At 51.3% G+C, this 19,477-nt stretch overlaps 2 protein-coding genes across 6 annotated transcripts in view; both read right to left on the bottom strand.

Annotated features, from left to right (window-relative positions):
* GNPTAB (N-acetylglucosamine-1-phosphate transferase subunits alpha and beta) overlaps positions 1-421 on the bottom strand; it is a 41,509-nt gene extending 41,088 nt beyond the window's left edge. For 2 of the 3 annotated variants that reach the window (XM_076054273.1, XM_076054275.1), the window contains exon 1: positions 86-420. In XM_076054273.1, coding sequence (XP_075910388.1) covers positions 86-217 — 132 coding nt within the window. In that variant the 5' untranslated portion in view covers positions 218-420. Of the gene's footprint in view, positions 1-85 lie in introns of all 3 variants that reach the window. The other variant, XM_076054274.1, reaches the window with a different exon arrangement.
* A 3,580-nt stretch (positions 422-4,001) lies between these two features.
* The window catches only part of LOC116956414 (oxysterols receptor LXR-beta-like), a 48,541-nt gene continuing 33,065 nt past the window's right edge, over positions 4,002-19,477 (bottom strand). For all 3 annotated transcript variants that reach the window (XM_076054268.1, XM_076054267.1, XM_076054266.1), the window contains 6 exons: positions 19,133-19,455; positions 17,506-17,685; positions 15,170-15,269; positions 13,855-13,968; positions 11,872-11,966; positions 4,002-10,700 (listed from right to left, as the gene is read on the bottom strand). In XM_076054268.1, coding sequence (XP_075910383.1) covers positions 10,554-10,700; positions 11,872-11,966; positions 13,855-13,968; positions 15,170-15,269; positions 17,506-17,685; positions 19,133-19,455 — 959 coding nt within the window. In that variant the 3' untranslated portion in view covers positions 4,002-10,553. The remainder of the gene's footprint in view (positions 10,701-11,871; positions 11,967-13,854; positions 13,969-15,169; positions 15,270-17,505; positions 17,686-19,132; positions 19,456-19,477) is intronic.

Raw genomic sequence — 19,477 nt, 5'->3', positions numbered from 1 at the left:
AAAATCGCTCTCCCCCCGCATTAATAATTTTTATGTATTTTTTTTTTAAACAAAAATAAACTTGGATCCAAATGTTGCGCCTCACCTCGCCGAACTGCAGCGCCGACACGAGCACCAGCACGAAGCCGCCGAAGCACAAATACATGCCGCTTCGATGGGACAGGCACGAGTACGTCTGCTTCTGAAACAGCTTGAGCGCGGCGCTGAGGGAAACCATGTTTCTTTTTTTAATATGTATAAACGAACGAAAACCTTTTTAAATTACGGCAGTAATGATTACTGTCAAGTTAAGTTAGTTCGCATGAGTCAACGCAACGTGCAGTCGTTCAGAATGAGTGGCGGCGGCGGTGGTGGTGGCCTAGTCACGTGACTGGCCAGACCCGATCAGTCGATGGTTTCGCAGAGTCGATTCGAGGCCAAATTTGGATCGACTCTGGGAGATTCTCGACTGATCGAGTCTGGATAGTCACGTGACCGGCCAGACCCGATCAGTCGAGGGTCTCGCGGAGTCGATTTGAGGCCAAATTCGGATCGAGGGTGGTGGAGGTGGGGGGACACGGCAGGGATGAGCAATCGATTGTCGAGGTGAATTGATATCGATAAAGACAACGTCTCCCATCTTCAAAAAAAAAAGACTAGCCTCTGTCTTAAAGACCTCTTGTCTGCAAGACTCACCTGTCTCTGTCTTAAAGACTCACCTGTCTTAAAGACCCACCCCTGTCTCTGTCTTAAAGACCTCTTGTCTGCAAGACTCACCTGTCTTAAAGACTCACCTCTGTCTTAAAGACTCACCTCTGTCTTAAAGACTCACCTGTCTTAAAGACTCACCTGTCTTAAAGACCCACCTCTGTCTTAAAGACTCACCTCTTGTCTGCAAGACTCACCTCTGTCTGTCTTAAAGACTCACTCCTGTCTCTGTCTTAAAGACTCACCTGTCTTAAAGACCCACTCCTGTCTCTGTCTTAAAGACTCACCTGTCTTAAAGACCCACCCTTATCTCTGTCTTAAAGACTCACCCCTGTCTCTGTCTTAAAGACTCACCTGTCTGCAAGACTCACCTGTCTTAAAGACCCACCCTTATCTCTGTCTTAAAGACTCACCTGTCTTAAAGACTCACCTGTCTTAAAGACCCACCCTTATCTCTGTCTTAAAGACTCACCCCTGTCTCTGTCTTAAAGACTCACCTGTCTTAAAGACCCACCCTTATCTCTGTCTTAAAGACTCACCCCTGTCTCTGTCTTAAAGACTCACCTGTCTGCAAGACTCACCTGTCTTAAAGACCCACCTCTGTCTTAAAGACTCACCTCTGTCTCTGTCTTAAATACCCACTCCTGTCTCTGTCTTAAATACTCACCTGTCTTAAAGACTCACCTGTCTTAAAGACCCACCCTTATCTCTGTCTTAAAGACTCACCCCTGTCTCTGTCTTAAAGACTCACCTGTCTTAAAGACTCACCTGTCTTAAAGACCCACCCTTATCTCTGTCTTAAAGACTCACCCCTGTCTCTGTCCTAAAGACTCACCTGTCTGCAAGACTCACCTGTCTGTCTTAAAGACTCACCTCTGTCTTATAGACTCACTCCTGTCTCTGTCTTAAAGACTCAACTCTTGTCTGCAAGACGCACCTGTCTTAAAGACCCACCTGTCTCTGTCTTAAAGACTCACCTGTCTTAAAGACTCACCTGTCTTAAAGACTCACCCCTGTCTCTGTCTTAAAGACTCACCTGTCTTAAAGACCCACCCCTGTCTCTGTCTTAAAGACTCACCTGTCTGCAAGACTCACCTGTCTCTGTCTTAAAGACTCACCTCTGTCTTAAAGACTCACCCCTGTCTCTGTCTTAAAGACTCACCTGTATTAAAGACCCACCTCTGTCTTCATGACCTATCTGTTTTAAAGACTCACCTGTCTTTAATAAAACACCTACCTGTCTCAAACTCACCTGTCTCAAACTCACCTGTCTCAAACTCACCTGTCTTAACGACCCACCTGTCTTCATGACCTATCTCTGTTTTAAAGACTCACCTGTCTTTAATAAAACACCTACCTGTCTCAAACTCACCTGTCTCAAACTCACCTGTCTCAAACTCACCTGCCTCAAACTCACCTGTCTTAAAGACCCACCTGTCTTCATTACCTATGTTTTAAACTCACCTGTCTTTAATAAAACACCTGTCTCAAACTCACCTGTCTTAAAGACCCACCTGTCTTCATTACCTATGTTTTAAACTCACCTGTCTTTAATAAAACACCTGTCTCAAACTCACCTGTCTTAAAGACCCACCTGTCTTCATTACCTATGTTTTAAACTCACCTGTCTTTAATAAAACACCTGTCTCAAACTCACCTGTCTCACTCACCTGCCTCGAACTCACCTGTCTTAAAGACCCACCTCTGTCTTCATGACCTATCTCTGTTTTAAAGACTCACCTGTCTTTAATAAAACACCTACCTGTCTCAAACTCACCTGTCTCACTCACATGCCTCAAACTCACCTGTCTTAAAGACCCACCTCTGTCTTCATTACCTATCTGTTTTAAAGACTCACCTGTCTTTAATAAAACACCTACCTGTCTCAAACTCACCTCTCTCAAACTCACCTGTCTCACCTACCTGTCTCGAAATCACCTGTCTTAACGACCCACCTGTCTTCATGACCTATCTCTGTTTTAAAGACTCACCTGTCTTTAATAAAACACCTACCTGTCTCAAACTCACCTGTCTCAAACTCACCTGCCTCAAACTCACCTGTCTTAAAGACCACCTCTGTCTTCATGACCTATCTCTGTTTTAAAGACTCACCTGTCTTTAATAAAACACCTGTCTCAAACTCACCTGTCTCAAACTCACCTGTCTCAAACTCACCTGTCTCACTCACCTGTCTCAAACTCACCTGTCTTAAAGACCCACCTCTGTCTTCATGACCTATCTCTGTTTTAAAGACTCACCGCAAGGCTGGGTCACGGCAATTGATGGTGTCCGTAAAATACCCTACGGTGCGCGTTACCCATAAGAGTTTATTTTTTTTTTGGGGGGGGGGGTAGATCGCGTAAATGTGAATGCGTGTCGTGAAACCCACCACCACCCGACACAGCCAAATATGGCTGTCGCCTGATGATGCTGGTTGTAATTGTTGGCGAAACGTCGTACTCGGAATTGTAAATTTCGCTCGCGGGTTTACTCTCCAACACACAACCCTTGTGCTGTATAAGTAGCGAACTGGTCACGTGACAAACCTCTACCAGTCGGCTGCGTGTCGGGTGGTGGACGGGTTTAACGACACGCATTTACATTTAGGGGCCGTCCATAAATGACGTCACGCGATTTGGGACGATTTTTTGCACCACCCCCCCCCCTAGTCACACGGCGTCACGAAAAGTCAGAACCCCCCCCTCAAATGACGTCACAAAGCTATGCCCCCCCCCCACAAAAATATGTAAAACATGCTTCAAATCGCTTTAAACTATTGTCATTGTAGTTGCGTATTTAATGTGGCGCTGCACTCTGATGTTGTAGGTAGAAAACATTTATTAAAAAGTCTATTTAATTAAGCATAACGCGTTGTCTGTATTTATTTCAAGTTGCTGCATTTTGATGTGACGTCACATTTCTCAAACTCCCCCCCCACCCATCGTCACACATCGTCACAAATGTCCGACCCCCCCTCCCTAGGTGCGTGACGTCATTTATGGACGGCCCCTTACGCGATCTAACCCCGCCCCCCCCCCCGCCCCCCCCCCCCAAAAAAAGACCAAACCTCAATCATGGATAACATTGGTCGCCGAAAGTCTACAATTACTTCCCACGTGTTAAAACTGCTGTGCACGTAATACCCTTGCGTAGCGATTGCCCGATAACAAGACACGCTCCCAACCCCCTGTGCTTTACTACAGGGGGTGAGAGCTAGAAGCCGGCGGTGATGAAAACGAAGCCCACACACGGTTCCGTTCGGATATCACAGAGCGCCACTAAAAAAAACAACAACAACAACAATAACCATCAGCTTGTTATTGGATGACGCATTTATTGTGCGCGTGTGGTTTTTTTTTGTACATTTGCCATTATTTTTTTTTCCTCGCGCGTCTCAATTTACATGATTTTTGTACAAGCCTTTTGACAATATAAGTTTTTTTTTAAATTTCATATACAGCAATGTCTTCTGGGTTATTACACAACACCCCTAAAAGCCCGACGACGATGATGTTTGTTATTTACATTTTTTCTTTTGTATTACAAAAAAATAATGTTATTACTACCACCTCCGAAAAGGTACAAGATTTTAAAATTAAGCCCGGTTCCAAATGACGGCAGGCAGTATAAATCTATGCAGGTGTTGTTACATCGCCACAACCCGATGCCCTCCAAGAGACATTAAAAAAGAAATACTTTAATTTAGCATTCAATCACGTTTTTGATTTGCCACCTAACAGTTGCAAATTGATACAAACACTATATTTGCAATGTGTTTTATTAGTTTATACCAGTAAGACCGTGGCTTATTTTCAGCTTTAAGACAAACCTTAACATATAATAAAATCCGAGAAAGAGCTTTTTAAATAATAATGCACGTTAAACACAAAACCACTCTTTATATGCATGTGTCTTGAAAGAGAGAGAGACTGGGTTTGAGGACCAGTCATTTTCCTGCAGCCATGGCTCAATAAAGACTCCGATCCTGAATCCCAGTCTCCTGGATTTGACTTTCAAGACTCCGATCCTGAATCCCAGTCTCCTGGATTTGACTTTCCAGACTCCGATCCTGAATCCCAGTCTCCTGGATTTGACTTTCAAGACACCGATCCTTAATCCCAGTCTCCTGGATTTGACTTTCAAGACTCCGATCCTGAATCCCAGTCTCCTGGATTTGACTTTCAAGACTCCGATCCTGAATCCCAATCTCCTGGATTTGACTTTACAGACTCCGATCCTGAATCCCAATCTCCTGGATTTGACTTACAAGACTCCGATCCTGAATCCCTGTCTCCTGGATTTGACTTTCAAGACTCCGATCCTGAATCCCAACCTCCTAGATTTGACTTTCCAGACTCCGATCCTGAATCCCAATCTCCTGGATTTGACTTTCAAGACTCCGATCCTGAATCCCAGTCTCCTGGATTTGACTTTCCAGACTTCCATCCTGAATCCCAGTCTCCTGGTTTTGACTTTCCAAGACTCCGATCCTGAATCCCAGTCTCCTGGATTTGACTTTCAAGATTCCGATCCTGAATCCCAGTCTCCTGGATTTGACTTTCCAGACTCCGATCCTAAATTCCAGTGATTTTATTCTCAGTACTCTGATCCTGGATTTTAGCTTTAAGAATCTGATTTTACTGAAACCGTGTTTTTCCTACACGGAAGTGCCAAACATCGAATTCGCTCAATGTAAAAAAACAAACACAAACGACCAGTTGTCCACCTGCACATCCGAGCCGCACTCACGTGGGGACAACCGCGGTTAAAGTTGGTGGTGGTTTATTCCCCACCGGCTACTTGCCGCGCCGATCCCAGAACCAAACCGTGACGCGCGCCGGGCTGGCAAGACGCCCGAATCCCGCTCGGGGGGGCCAAGCAGGGCCAGGGGGACGGCGTCAACCGTTGCCACCGTCCATCGCGCCGTCGGTCGGCGCCAACCTGAGGCGGCGCGCACCCATTAACCGTTTCGGGTTCCGATGACGCACCGGGGGGCTCCCTCAGGGCCCACTTGCGGGGAGGGCCGTGCGGCAGAGTTTGGCGCCGGCTACCCATAAAGCCCTGCGGCGTGCCGCCGCCACCGCCGCCGCTCTCCGCGGGTTCGTCTCTTGCAACCGCAACGGCGTGGAGCTTCTCCGCGGTGAACGGGGCGCCCCGGCCAAAACCGGCGACCCGCAGTCGTCTCGGGAGCGGGGGGCGGTGAAGAGTTCACCGCGCGAGACTTTGTTGCTTGCGCAACTTTGTTGCTTGTGCGTCGCCGACACCGATCGCCGACGCGCGCGACGTCACGGGTCGGCAACGGCTACGTCTTCTGCAGCGCGAGAGGGGTGGGGGGGGGGGGAAAAAAACACGGACCCCCACCCCCCACCCCCCGCCCCCCCCGTGCCTCCGCCGGGTCCACGCGCCGGGGCTGGCTCGGCGCGGGTACCGGCACGGCCCGGTTGCGCAGTGGAAAAATAAGTAGGTGTGGAGCGACGCCCCTGTATGAACACGGTGAGGGGGGTGTGGTTATACCCCTCTGTGTGCTTCTGGTTTAGACTTGCCTCCGGAGATCGCGCGACGGACGTTACGGCCGGCAGGGCCCCGGCCCACCCCGCCGCTGCCTAGCGAGAGGAGAGTTCGCGACACGAGCAGATCGTGTGCGGAGTGCTACGGCAGCCGCGTCCTTACCCACCCCCCCCCCTCCTCTCTCTCTCTCTCCGGCACGCCCGATCGTCGCTTGCCGCTGTAAAACTGTCGAGGCCCCCGGCGGCCGGACCCCCCGTGTGCCGGATTTGCCGCTCGCGGCCACCGGCACTCGTGTTACGATGATCTGTGCCGATCGTGGGGGGGGGGGGAAGGGGGGGGGGGTGGTGGCGCGAAACGTCGGACGTCGTCGTGGCGCCGAACAACGCGAGCGAGATGAACAAACACGGTACATTCGTCTTGATCGTAGCAACAACAGTCACGCGAACACGCCTTACAAGACTACCCACCTCGCCCCCCCTCCCCGGTAGCAACTCAACAACGATCGCAGGGCAAAGGAGCTGCCCCCTTTGCATGTCGACGCCGGGGGGCAGGGGGGGAGGGGAGAGGTTATCGTCTGTAGATTTGAAAATGCCCCAGTAGAGAATCCTTTTGACGATAATAATCATAATTTAGCATCGGGGGAAAACGGCGCATCTCATCCGTAGATTACCCCACCAATGCGCCACCGCCGTGTATGGAAGGCGGGAAGGGATTTAGGCGGGGGGGGCGGTAAAGGCCGGTTTAAAAAAAAAAGAATAGTTTTTAAGACGGACGTGTATTTAATGTACGTTGAACTTCTTTCGCACCGTACGGAGCCAACCCTGCTAATCGGAGACGCAAGGGGAAGGACAACAAACTAAACACACGATATCCTATCCCTGGTTCTTTCGGTAAAGTCACCACGTAGAAGGGAAACAATAAAATAATAAAAATATAACATATATTTTTATTTTTTAAAATATATTTTTACTTTTATTATTTTTTCGTTTCCCTTCTACGTGGTGACTTTACCGAAAGTACACAGAATATGAATCCCCTTGCAGTCACGAAAGCTTTAAATAAAAAAAAACACGATATCCTGTGCAGTACGCTCTCTTATTTTACAGCTAAGTGGGCCTCAACTGATTGCAACACAAGCAAAAAAAAAACCCCCCAAAAATTTCATTAAATTTTTTGTTTTATTTTAACGGGCGAGGCCCACTGAGCTACACAGCTCTATTTCAGAAGCCACCTGGTCATCGCAAATCACGGCTCAACCCACGTGGCTCATCGCCCGCGCGCGCGCGGGGAAACGTACAGCTGCCAAACACTCTTGAACGGAACGCGGGATGTCGTTTCTAAACGTGGAAGGGAAAACCGGAGGACCCGGGGAGAAGAATCAGCGCGGCCACGGCGAGAACACAACGCGGGCCCCAAATATATACAACGGGCGTCGGGGGGTCCCGGGTCGAACCCACGACATCCTGCAGACCGGGCGAGGGAGTTAACGCCTCGCCATTGCGGCTCCCCTATGGAATACGGATGTGACGTCACGGGTGCGGCCGCACAGAGTCTTGTTGTGAAAAGTGATCTACGAGAATTCTGATTATACGGTTGCAGCTACCGGCGAAGCGTCCCAACCGAATTGTTAAATTACGTACGGGAGTCGCGGTGGCTAGGAGATGTTAACCGCCTCGCCTGGTACGCAGGAGGTCGTGGGTTCGATCCCGACCCTGACGCCTGCTGCTGTATATTTGGAGTTTGCGTCTCTCATCATCATCATCACGGTGGCTATGAGATGTTAACTACCTCGCCTGGTATACAGGAGGTCGTGGGTTCAATCCCGACCCTGACGCCTGCTGCTGTATATCTGCAGTTTGCGGTCTCTCTCTCTCTCTCTCCCCGTGGTCGCGTGGACTTTTCTCCGGACCCTCCGGTTTTTCCCTCCACATTTAGAGTCAACATCGCGCGTTTGGAATATTTGACTACTGCTGTAAATTTCCGCGTGAGCCCCTTGCCCCTTGGGCTATCGTTTGTGGCCAGGGTCGCCTCTGAAAAAGAGCCCTATAGCTCAGTGGGGGCCTCCTTGCTCGGTAAAATAAAATAGTTTCGTTATTGTTTAAATTGCCTGTGTCATATTAGCTCTCCACCAAAGTAAATGCTTTGTAACCGAGGGGTGACGACCCGCAGGCGTGCTTGCTGGTGAACTGGGGCCGGCCTTGCAATGGCACCGACATGAACGAGACGCTGGCGGTGTTCGAGGTGAAGTTACAAATGTGTCCTCGAGAGATTCAGGAGGCGTGGGAAACCGCGGACGAGCCAACAATTGCCCCAAGCTCCGTTGCCCAACGTTGGAATGTTTGGCTAACTGCATAAAAAAATGAGTTTTTTTTTCTTTAATACCCACAAGCAAGTTCTGTTTACCGTCTCTGTCTTGCCCGCGGTTGCGGGTGCATTAAAAACATTATAACGAACACAATTTTCGTGAGAAAAACGGACAGCTGTGGAAAAAAAAAAAAGAGCTTCACAGCTCATCGGATTTCTCCAGGATTAACAAAGACTCTTGATTCCGTTTAGTCGACTTGATGTACCGTCTTCTCCTAGCGGGTCGGGCTTACATCCCCCCCCTCCCCCACCCCCTCCCCCCCCCTCGATGCCCACCCATGGGGAAGGGAGATTAGCAAACCCATCTGTGCGGCGATCCGCCAACACTCGCTGCTGCCCCCCGCAGCTTACAGGTCAGTCCACGTGCAGCGGCGTGGCCGCCACGCGGGGCCACGCTGCGTTCACCCTTTGCCGTTCCGAGACGCCTGCAAAGTTGCAGGATGGTGGCTCCGTTCGTTTGCCGAATCTCGGAATGTCCCAAGTGTTTCGGCGTTCGCTAATCTTACTTGAGGACACTGCACTCGCCGCAGCGAACCGCAGGGGACTCGAGCGCCGCCATCTCCGCTGGCGCCAGACCGTGCCGCGCGGCCTCGTGCGAGCCTCGGTGCGTCTTCCGGCCTGAGGACGCACCGATTAAGTTTGTTTTAGTTTTGCCTCCGATGGACGGCACGTGGAGGTGCGTACCGTCAGCGGAATGGGAGAGGGTTGGGAAACGGGTTACGGTCCAGCTCATCCGAGCATGTCGGACTAAACGTAATATTCTTTTTCAGGTCACCCACGTGGTTACAAGCAAAACGCGGGACAAGCTGTTCGCACTTGCATCGCGGTCACAATCGGTCGGGGCGTGCTACGCAGCACACCGAGTGAAAAGCCGCCAGATGACGACGATGACGACGAAATTAACGACAACCCCGAGTCTTTTAAAGTGGCTGAAGCGTGCATCCTAAATCGTGGGAAGTGCCTCGTGAATGCTAAAATCGTCGCAAACAAACGAAACGAAAACCTCGCTGCCGTCGAGCAAAACGGCGGCGGCGATCGCTGAGCGGCCCAACAGCGTCGCGGACGGCAAGAAGGAAGAAAAAAAAATCCACGTGGATGAGGTCGTGGGTTCGACCCCCGACGCCCGTTGCTATATTTGAAGTTGCAGTGTGTGTCTCTCTCTCTCTCTGTCTGTCTCACACCGTGGTCGTGTGGATTTTCTCTCCGTGATTCTCTGGGTTAATCCTCCTTCCTCATCCACAAGCGGCAGCGTTTGGCTGCTGCTATACATTTCCACGCGACGATAAGCCCCCTTGTCGTTGAGGCTATCATTTGTGACGGCCTGCTCGCTTATGCAAAAAAAAGAGCCACACGGCTCAGTGGGCCTTACCTGGTGGTGTGAAGTAAAAGTAAAAATAAAATGAGAATAGGTTTTCTCCCCCACCCCCCCCGCCCGCCCGCCCGCCCAAAGGGCGTCTTGGCAGCCTCTGGTCTGACACCTTTTGAGACGAGGCTCAAAAGAAAGCCGTCTCTGGTGTGGACCAATCAGTTTCAAGGACGATGCCATCATATATATCATCAGATTTTTTTTTGTTTGCTTGCATCCTGACCACAAGCACCGTGGTAAACGCAGTGACGTGATTCCTTGTAAAAACGGTTTCAGTTTGGCGTTTTAACATCTTAACACAACCTGTTTGGTGGCCAGAAAAAAAGGGGAAAACCTATTCTCACATTTTGGTACTGGCATCGGCGGCGGGTCCTGCCCAAGCCCGGCTGGCTATCCGCAACGGCTCGCGACTAAAGAAGGGAGCGGCAGCCAAAGAACGGATAAAGTGCACGGGGGCAGGGTGTCCGTCGCTGGCACGGAGGAGTGGCGAACAGAGAGTCCAGGCTGCATCGTCGCAAGGCCGCCGGAGATCCCGACGGCTTGGCGGGAAATCCTTCATCCAGCAGCGGATAGACAACAGCCGAGGACGAGGGCGGCAGCGGCGGCGGCCACCCCGGCGGATGGCCCTTCACTCGTGAACGTCCCAGATCTCGGACAGAAGGGGCGGCAGTTTTTTGTCCTGGAGGCGCAGCGCAAAGACCTGCTCCGAGTGGACGCTGCTCAGCGTGCGCAGGGACACCAGCTTCATGAGCATGCGCGGGAACATCACGTGATCCTACGGAGAGAAGGAAAAAAATCCGCCCCCCGTAAAGCCTCGACAGGTTTTTAATTTTTTTTTCTTAAAATTTTCTTGCCGGGGCTTTCACACCTGATGATAACGTAGAAGGGAAATAAAAAAATAAAACAATTAAATTCTCACGACGTTTCGATTGCAACACAAGCAATCATCGGGTGTGAAAACCACAGCAGCAAGAACATTTTCACACCTGACGATGATTGCTTGTGTTGCAATCGAAACGTCGTGAGAATTTTTATTGTTTTATATTTTTATTATTTTATTATTTCCCTTCTACGTGACTTCACCGAAAGAACCAAGAATACACCTCAACAGATTGTCGTGGGCAAGTGCCGTTGGCGAGGAACAGCACTAACGAAGGTTTGTAAGGCGGCACATGACGGCGGTGGGTGGCCAGCACCACGCCCACCAGGCCCGCCTTTGTCTCCCGAGTGGCGATGTTTTTACGCACTGCACCAGGTACTCATTTGAGGCCGAGTCGACCTAGGGGAGGCCCAGCACCGGTTCAGATAACCGTCGCTGATGCGGGCCGTGAGCGGGAATCGAACTCGAGTCGCCGGGTTCGTAGCGCAGCGTAGCGCTAACCCGCTACACCACCTCTCCCCACAATGTACACGCACACATGCACATATACAAACAGACAAACATAAAGATCCCCCATGCAGCCTTTAACAGGCTATTGGGGCAAGTACAAAAACACGTACTTGTTGGGAAACACTGATGCATGCTGGGTAGTTGTGGTGCCTGTTCTGTAGCTGTGGTGCATCCTGGGTAGCCGTGGCATATGCTGGGTAATTAATGGTCGTGATGCATGCTGGGTAATTGCTATTGCCGCACGATGGGCATTGTCGAATCGCGGGTAGCCGTGGTGGGTGCTGGGTAGCAGTGGTGCATGTTGGGTAATCTTGATGCATTATCTGTAGCTGTCGTGCATTCTGGGCAGTCGTGGTTCATTCTGGGTAAATTACTTGTCATGATGCATGCTGGGTAATCGCTACTGCAGCACCGTGGGTGCTGGGTAGCAGTGGTGCATGCTGGGTAATCCCGATGCATCCTCGGCAGTTGCTGTGCATGCTGAGTTTTGCCGAAGCATGCTGGGCAATTGCTCATGCTGATGCATTATGGGGTATTACTGGTGCATGCTGGGTACCGTGGGTCGCTGGATGCAGGTGTACGCGTGCAAGGCATCCACGTATGGCTGCTGGAGCTTCTCCACCAGCTGGTGGTCCTGAACATTCGGGCGGTCTGCACACATACGTACACACACAAGACAAAGATCCCCGTATAGCCTTAACAGACTGTTGGGGCAAGTGTTGTTAGCGAGTAGCACCGATGAAGGGCCCACGCACACACACTCAAACATACGCTCACAGACAAGCTCAAACACGCGCACGTGTGTACGCACGCAGTTACCTGCTCGCTCGTATGCTCGCCAAACCACTTGCTCACTCCCCCGCTCACTCCCTCGCCCACCCACCAATCCACTCACTCACCTGCTGACTTCCTCACCCACCCACCAATCCACTCACTCACTTGCTTACTCGCTTACTCGCTCACCCACCCACCAATACACTCACCTGCTCATTTGCTCACCAATCCACTCACTCACCTGCTCACTCGCTCACCCACCCACCAATACACTCGCCTGCTCACTTGCTCACCAATCCACTCACTCACCTGCTCACTCGCTCACCCACCCACCAATCCCCTCACTCACTCGCTAACCCACCCACCAATCCACTCACTCACTCATCTGCTCACTTGCTAATCCACCCACCAATCCACTCACTCACTCACTCACCTGCTCACTCGCTCATCCACCCACCAATCCACTCACTCACTCACTCACATGCTCACTCGCTCACCCACCCACCCACCCACTCACCCACTCACTCACCTGCTCCATCGTGCACTCCCCCACAAAACCACTGACTCACCTGGTCACTCGCACTCCCGCCCACCCATCCACTCACTCAACCAAACAACCAACCACACATTCATCTGCTCATCCATTTACCCATCACCCCACTCAGCTGTCCACACACTCGCCCAACCCGCCCACTAAGCCATTCACCCACTACCTTCCACCTAAATACAATACCTGGTCACGTATCTAAAACCGCATGGATGAGACCTAATGGAAGAATTTTCTTTACAATGTAAATGTACAGATGTGCAGTAGGGGGCACCGATAAACAATACAAAACCCGATATGAGTTTAACACGAAGGCTTTCGCGATCAATATTATCCATACTACAGGTTGTTTTGGGGTTAGATCTCGTAAACATAAACGTGTCGTTAAAGCAGCTGTGCCACTGCGCTGTATTCGTAACGAATTGGAATGTTTCTGTTGACGTGACAAACCTTACTGATTGGCCCGTGTCGGGTGGTGGCGGGTTTAACGACACATATTTACATTTGCACGATCTAACGCAACAAAAAACGACCTGTGTTATGGATATTATATTGGATAAAACAGGCGATGATGTTTGCGAGTGTGAGCGAAATCCCATAACCCCCCCACCCCTCCTCCCCCCCCCCCCAACCCCTTCACCATTATTCATTGTGGAAACATTTCTTTTGACGTAACGCGATTTTGAGATGCACGCGCTTTTCCAGGAAGGCATCTATCGTCGCGTGTGAGACAAGGAGTGCCCGGGGAGCGGCGGTGCAGCGGTTAGCGCCGCGCTGCGCTAAGAACCCGGCGACCCGGGTTCGATTCCCGCTCACGGCCAACGCCGGCGACGATTATACGAACCGGTCCTGGGCCTCCCCTGGGTCGACTCAGCCTCAAACGAGCACCTGGTGCGGTGTGTAGTAAACATCGCCCACTGGGGGAGACAAAGGCGGCCGGGCGTGGTGCTGGCCACCCACCCCCTCGTGTGCCGTGCCCGGCCTTCGTAGGAAGCCCGCTAACAGCACTTGCCCCCGTTAAAGACGCTACGCATGATGAAAGAATCATCATCACCGTCATCATCATTATTATTATTATTATCACGCGTTGCTTTTAAACGACCAGCGGGTTGCAGCCCCGCTGTGTTGCCCGCACCGTTCAAGTTTTATATTTTTTTTTAACGAAAAGCTGGAAGTGCAACGCGCACGCGTTGGCCTGGGGATTCCGGGGGCTCGCACCTGCGGAGAAGATGTTGATGGCGATGAGCAGAGCGTACTCCGCGTCGTCCAGTCGGAGGTCCTTCATGCCTTTCGAGAACTCGAAAATCGGGTCGATGAACTCGAACTGCAGGCCTGCATGTTGAGCGCACCCCCGATCAGCACGGTTGGCCACGTGCGCTTTGCGAAAGAAGTTCAACACACGCACACAGACTCGCGCAGAGACCCCCACAGACTCGCGCAGAGACCCATAGACTCGCGCAGAGACCCATAGACTCGCGCAGAGACCCACAGACTCGCGCAGAGACCCATAGACTCACACAGAGACCCATAGACTCACACAGAGACCCATAGACTCACATAGAGACCCATAGACTCACACAAAGACCCATCAACTCACAAAGACCCACAGGCTCACACAAAGACCCACCAACTCACTCAGAGACCCATAGACTCACATAGAGACCCATAGACTCACACAGAGACCCACAGACTCACACAAAGACCCAAAGACTCACACAGAGACCCACAGACTCACACAGAGACCCATAGGCTCCCACAGAGACCCACAGACTCACACAGAGACCCATAGACACACACAGAGACCCACAGACTCACACAGAGACCCATAGACTCACACATAGACCAACAGACTCACACAAAGACCCACAGACTCACACAGAGACCCATCAACTCACAAAGAGACCCATAGACTCACAGAGAACCATAGACACGCACAGAGACCCATAGACTCACACAGAGACCAATAGACTTACACAGAGACCCACAGACTCACACAGAGACCCATAGACTTACACAGAGACCCACAGACTCACAGAGACCCATGGACTCACACAGAGACCCATAGACTCACACAGAGACCCACAGACTCGCACAGAGACCCACAGACTCACACAGAGACCCATAGACACACACAGAGACCCACAGACTCACACAGAGACCCATAGACTCACACATAGACCAACAGACTCACACAAAGACCCACAGACTCACACAGAGACCCATCAACTCACAAAGAGACCCATAGACTCACATAGAACCATAGACTCGCACAGAGACCCATAGACTCACACAGAGACCCATAGACTCACACAGAAACCCATAGACTCACATAGAGATCCAAAGATTCACGCAGAGACCCATAGACTCACACAAAGACCCATAGGCTCACATAGACCCATAGACTCACACAGAGACCCACAGACTCACACAGAGACCCATCAACTCACAAAGAGAACGATCGTTTGTTGTCCTTCCCCCCGCACCTCCGTTTAGTGCAGCTTGCTACGTGTACGCATACAACATACGTACGGACCTGCCCGGGCAAAGTCATCCTTGTTGTAGGTGAAGTCCTTGAGGAACATTATGCTGTCTGCCTCCTTGTTGTACCTCCGTGACGTCTCCAGAAGCATTATCTACGGCGAGGGCAAAAAAACGCCGACCGTCAACGGACGACGCTGCTGCATTCATTCAAACTATTCAACAAACTATCATTTGTTTTACAACCAGCATCATCAGGTGACAGGCAGATCTCATGAAGCTGGTTGTAATTGCCGGCGAAGCGTCCGCAGTGGCTGTACTAGTACACTACACTATACACTACTATATACTACACTACACTATACACTACTATACACTACAGTACTATACACTACACTATTATACACTACACTATACACTACTATACACTACACTATACACTACTATACACTACTATACACTACACACTATTATACACTACACTACTATACACTACACTATACACTACACTATACACTACTATACACTACAATACACTACTATACACTACACTACTATATACTACACTATACACTACACTATACACTACACTATACACTACACTACTACACACTATACTACTATACACTACACTATACACTACACTACTATACACTACACTATACACTACACTATACACTACTATACACTACACTATACACTACTACTATACACTACTATACACTACACTACTATACACTACAATATACACTACACTATACACTACACTATACACTACTATATACTACACTACTATACACTACACTATTATACACTACACTACTAAACACTACACTATACTACACTACACTACTACACACTACACTACTATACACTACACTATACACTACACTACTATACACTACACTATACACTACACTATACACTACACTATACACTACACTACTATACACTACACTACTATACACTACACTACTATACACTACACTATACACTACCATACACTACACTATATACTACTACTCTATACACTACACTATACACTACACTATACACTACTATATACTACACTACTATACACTAAACTACTATACACTACCCTATACACTACACTGCTATACACTACACTGCTATACACTACACTGCTATACACTACACTATACTACACTATACACTACTATATACTACACTACTATACACTACACTATTATACACTACACTACTAAACATTACACTATACACTACACTATACTACACTACTACACACTACACTACTATACACTACACTATACACTACACTATACACTACACTACTATACACTACACTACTATACACTACACTATACACTACACTATACACTACTATACACTACTACACTATACACTACTATATACTACACTACTATACACTAAACTACTATACACTACCCTATACACTACACTGCTATACACTACACTATACTACACTACACTGTACACTACACTATACTATACACTACACTATACACTACTATACACTACACTTATACACTACATTATACACTACACACTACACTATACACTACACTTTTATACACTGCACTATACTATACACTACAACACTATACACTACTATATACTACACTATACACTACACTATACTATTATACACTACACTATTATACACTACTATACACTACACTATACAATACTATACACTACACACTACACTATACACTACACTATATACTACACTACACACTATACTATATACTAGTGCTGTACTAGTATACTACACACTACACTATATACTAATGCTGTACTAGTGACGAATTGGCCACGTTCTGTTTACGTGACACAACCCCTTACTAGTTGGCTGTGTCGGGTGGTGGCGGGTTCTAACGACACAACGTTTACACATCTACGCGATCTAAACCCCCAAAACAAACAAAAAAAAGAAATCGGCATCACGGACGTCCTATTTTTCAAGGTTACCCAAACCCCGTCAAGAAAAACGCGCGACAAATTTGACCAACATCACCGAGTGAAAAGCCACCACATGACGAAGATGACGACGACGACGATGCTAAGAGGACTACCCGAGCCTTTGAAAGTGTCCGAAGCGTGGCATCCCAAGTCGTGGGAAGTGCCTCAAGAAAGGTAACCACAACAACAGCAAAAAAAAAACCTGCACCCTGAAAACTCCGGAGGAGTGTTTGAACTTAACCCTTTGCCAGAGGGGGATAAAAAAAATCCACACGACTCGCTTAAGCCTCCCTTCCATTTTGCGCTCCGACCGCCGTCTGCGTATCGTTCGTTGCCGGAATCCGCAGCTCATCGGATTCCTCCGTGGGCGTTGGCGGGAGGGGACGAGGGGTATGGGGGGGGGGGGTGGCGGCCCAGCGTCGTCACCTCGATGGTGGAGGCCTTGAGCAGGGCGATCTGGTCCTCACGGCACAGCTCCAGGAAGCCCGGCACCTGCTTGGCAAAGTCGACGATCTCCTGCACCGAGATGATGGCGAGCTCCGTGAAGTGGGCGAAGCGCTGCTGCCTCGCCTCGCGGTTGTGCGGGTCGGAGCTCATCGGCCACGGCTGGGTGGCAGTGCGCGGCGAGGAGGGAGACGCGCGGGGGAGGGGGGGGGGGGCGAGGATGGAGAGAGGGGGGAGGGGAGGGGGAAGGGAGAGAGGGGAGAGATGGAGGGGGAGACGGAGGGGGAGATGGAGAGAGGGGAGATGGAGAGGGGGAAGGGAGAGAGGGGAGGGGAGAGAGATGGAGGGGGAGACGGAGGGGGAGATGGAGAGAGGGGAGATGGAGAGGGGGAAGGGAGAGAGGGGAGGGGAGAGAGATGGAGGGGGAGACGGAGGGGGAGATGGAGAGAGGGGGGAGGGAGGGGGAAGGGAGAGAGGGGAGGGGAGAGAGATGGAGGGGGAGACGGAGGGGGAGATGGAGAGAGGGGAGATGGAGAGGGGGAAGGGGGAAGGGAGAGAGGAGAGAGAGATGGAGGGGGAGACGGAGGGGAGATGGAGAGAGGGGGAGATGGAGAGGGGGAAGGGAGAGAGGGGAGGGGAGAGAGATGGAGGGGGAGACGGAGGGGGAGATGGAGAGAGGGGAGAGAGGGGAGAGGGGGAAGGGAGAGAGGAGAGAGGGGAGGGGGAAGGGAGAGAGGAGAGAGAGATGGAGGGGGAGACGGAGGGGAGATGGAGAGGGGGAAGGGAGAGGGGGGGGAAGAGCGGGAGAGGGGAGAGAGGGGAGGGGGGAGAGATGGAGGGGGAGACGGAGAGAGGGGGAGATGGAGAGGGAGATGGGAGAGGGGGGTGGGGGAGAGCGGGAGAGGGGAGAGAGGAGAGAGGGGAGGGGAGAGAGATGGAGGGGGAGATGGAGAGAGGGGACAGAGGGGGAGAGAAAGGAGGGGAGAGAGAGAGAGGGGGAGAAGGGAGAGATGGGAGACAAGAGGAGACAGAGAGGGAGACGAGGGGTGGGGAGAGAGGAGGGGGAGATGGAGAGGGGGAAGGGAGAGAGGGGAGAGAGGAGAGGGGGAAGAGGGGAGGGGAGGAGGGGGAGATGTAGAGGGGAGAAGAGAGAGATGGGAGACAAGAGGAGACAGAGGAGCGAAGGAGATGAGGGGTGGGGAGAGGGTAGAGAGAGGGGGGAAAGAGAGAGAGAGGGGGAGGGATGTTGAGACACATTTTCCCGCACAGGGACAGCTGCCACTGGGGGTCCCCAAGGTGACACCACATAGCAATCATCCCCCCCCCCCCCTCCTGGCAGACCAATGCCCCACGAGCAGGCCCGGGTGCTGAGTCAGGTGGCTGAGTGGGTAAACTGGCCTGGCCTTCGGCGCCGAATTCTGGCCCTTTACCCAGCAGGCTCCGCATGGTTTTCCCACCTTCCATTAGACGGCGGTGCACTGGTGAGATCTACGTAAACCCTAATTATTTCAATCGCTGTCTTGCGATCCCTGTCCGCGGGGCTCGCCGGCAGCCCCCCCCCCACTCCCCACCCCCCCTCCCCCCACCCCCCCCACCGCCAGTGCCGTACCGTGACCTTGGGCTGGTCGCTGAACGACCGCTTGTTGCACTGCTGCTGCGCCGCGACGAGCCTCTGGATCATGTCGTTCTGGTTCGGCGTCAGCGGCTCGGCCGCCGCGCCGGCCGACGAGCACGAGGGGCCGGGGAAGGGGGCGATGCAAGGCGACGACAGCGAAGACGCCGCCGCCGCCGATGACGACGCCGACGCCGACGACGACGAGGAGGCGGTGGAGGCGCTGGTGCCGCCGGCGGAGGCGGCCGAGGACGACGCGGGGCCGGGTTCGTCGTTTTTCCGACGCTTCTTCTGCCGGATTTGCTCCTCCGACAGCACGCCTGCGGCGGGCAGAGGGCCCGC

This window comes from Petromyzon marinus, chromosome 65 (assembly GCF_048934315.1).
Source record: "Petromyzon marinus isolate PM22_M1 ecotype Great Lakes invasive population chromosome 65, UKy_Petmar_22M1.pri1.0, whole genome shotgun sequence".
NCBI classification, from domain to species: domain Eukaryota; kingdom Metazoa; phylum Chordata; class Hyperoartia; order Petromyzontiformes; family Petromyzontidae; genus Petromyzon; species Petromyzon marinus.
Note: the sequence above shows the minus strand (reverse complement) of the source record. Positions and strands in the feature narration are given on the sequence as shown.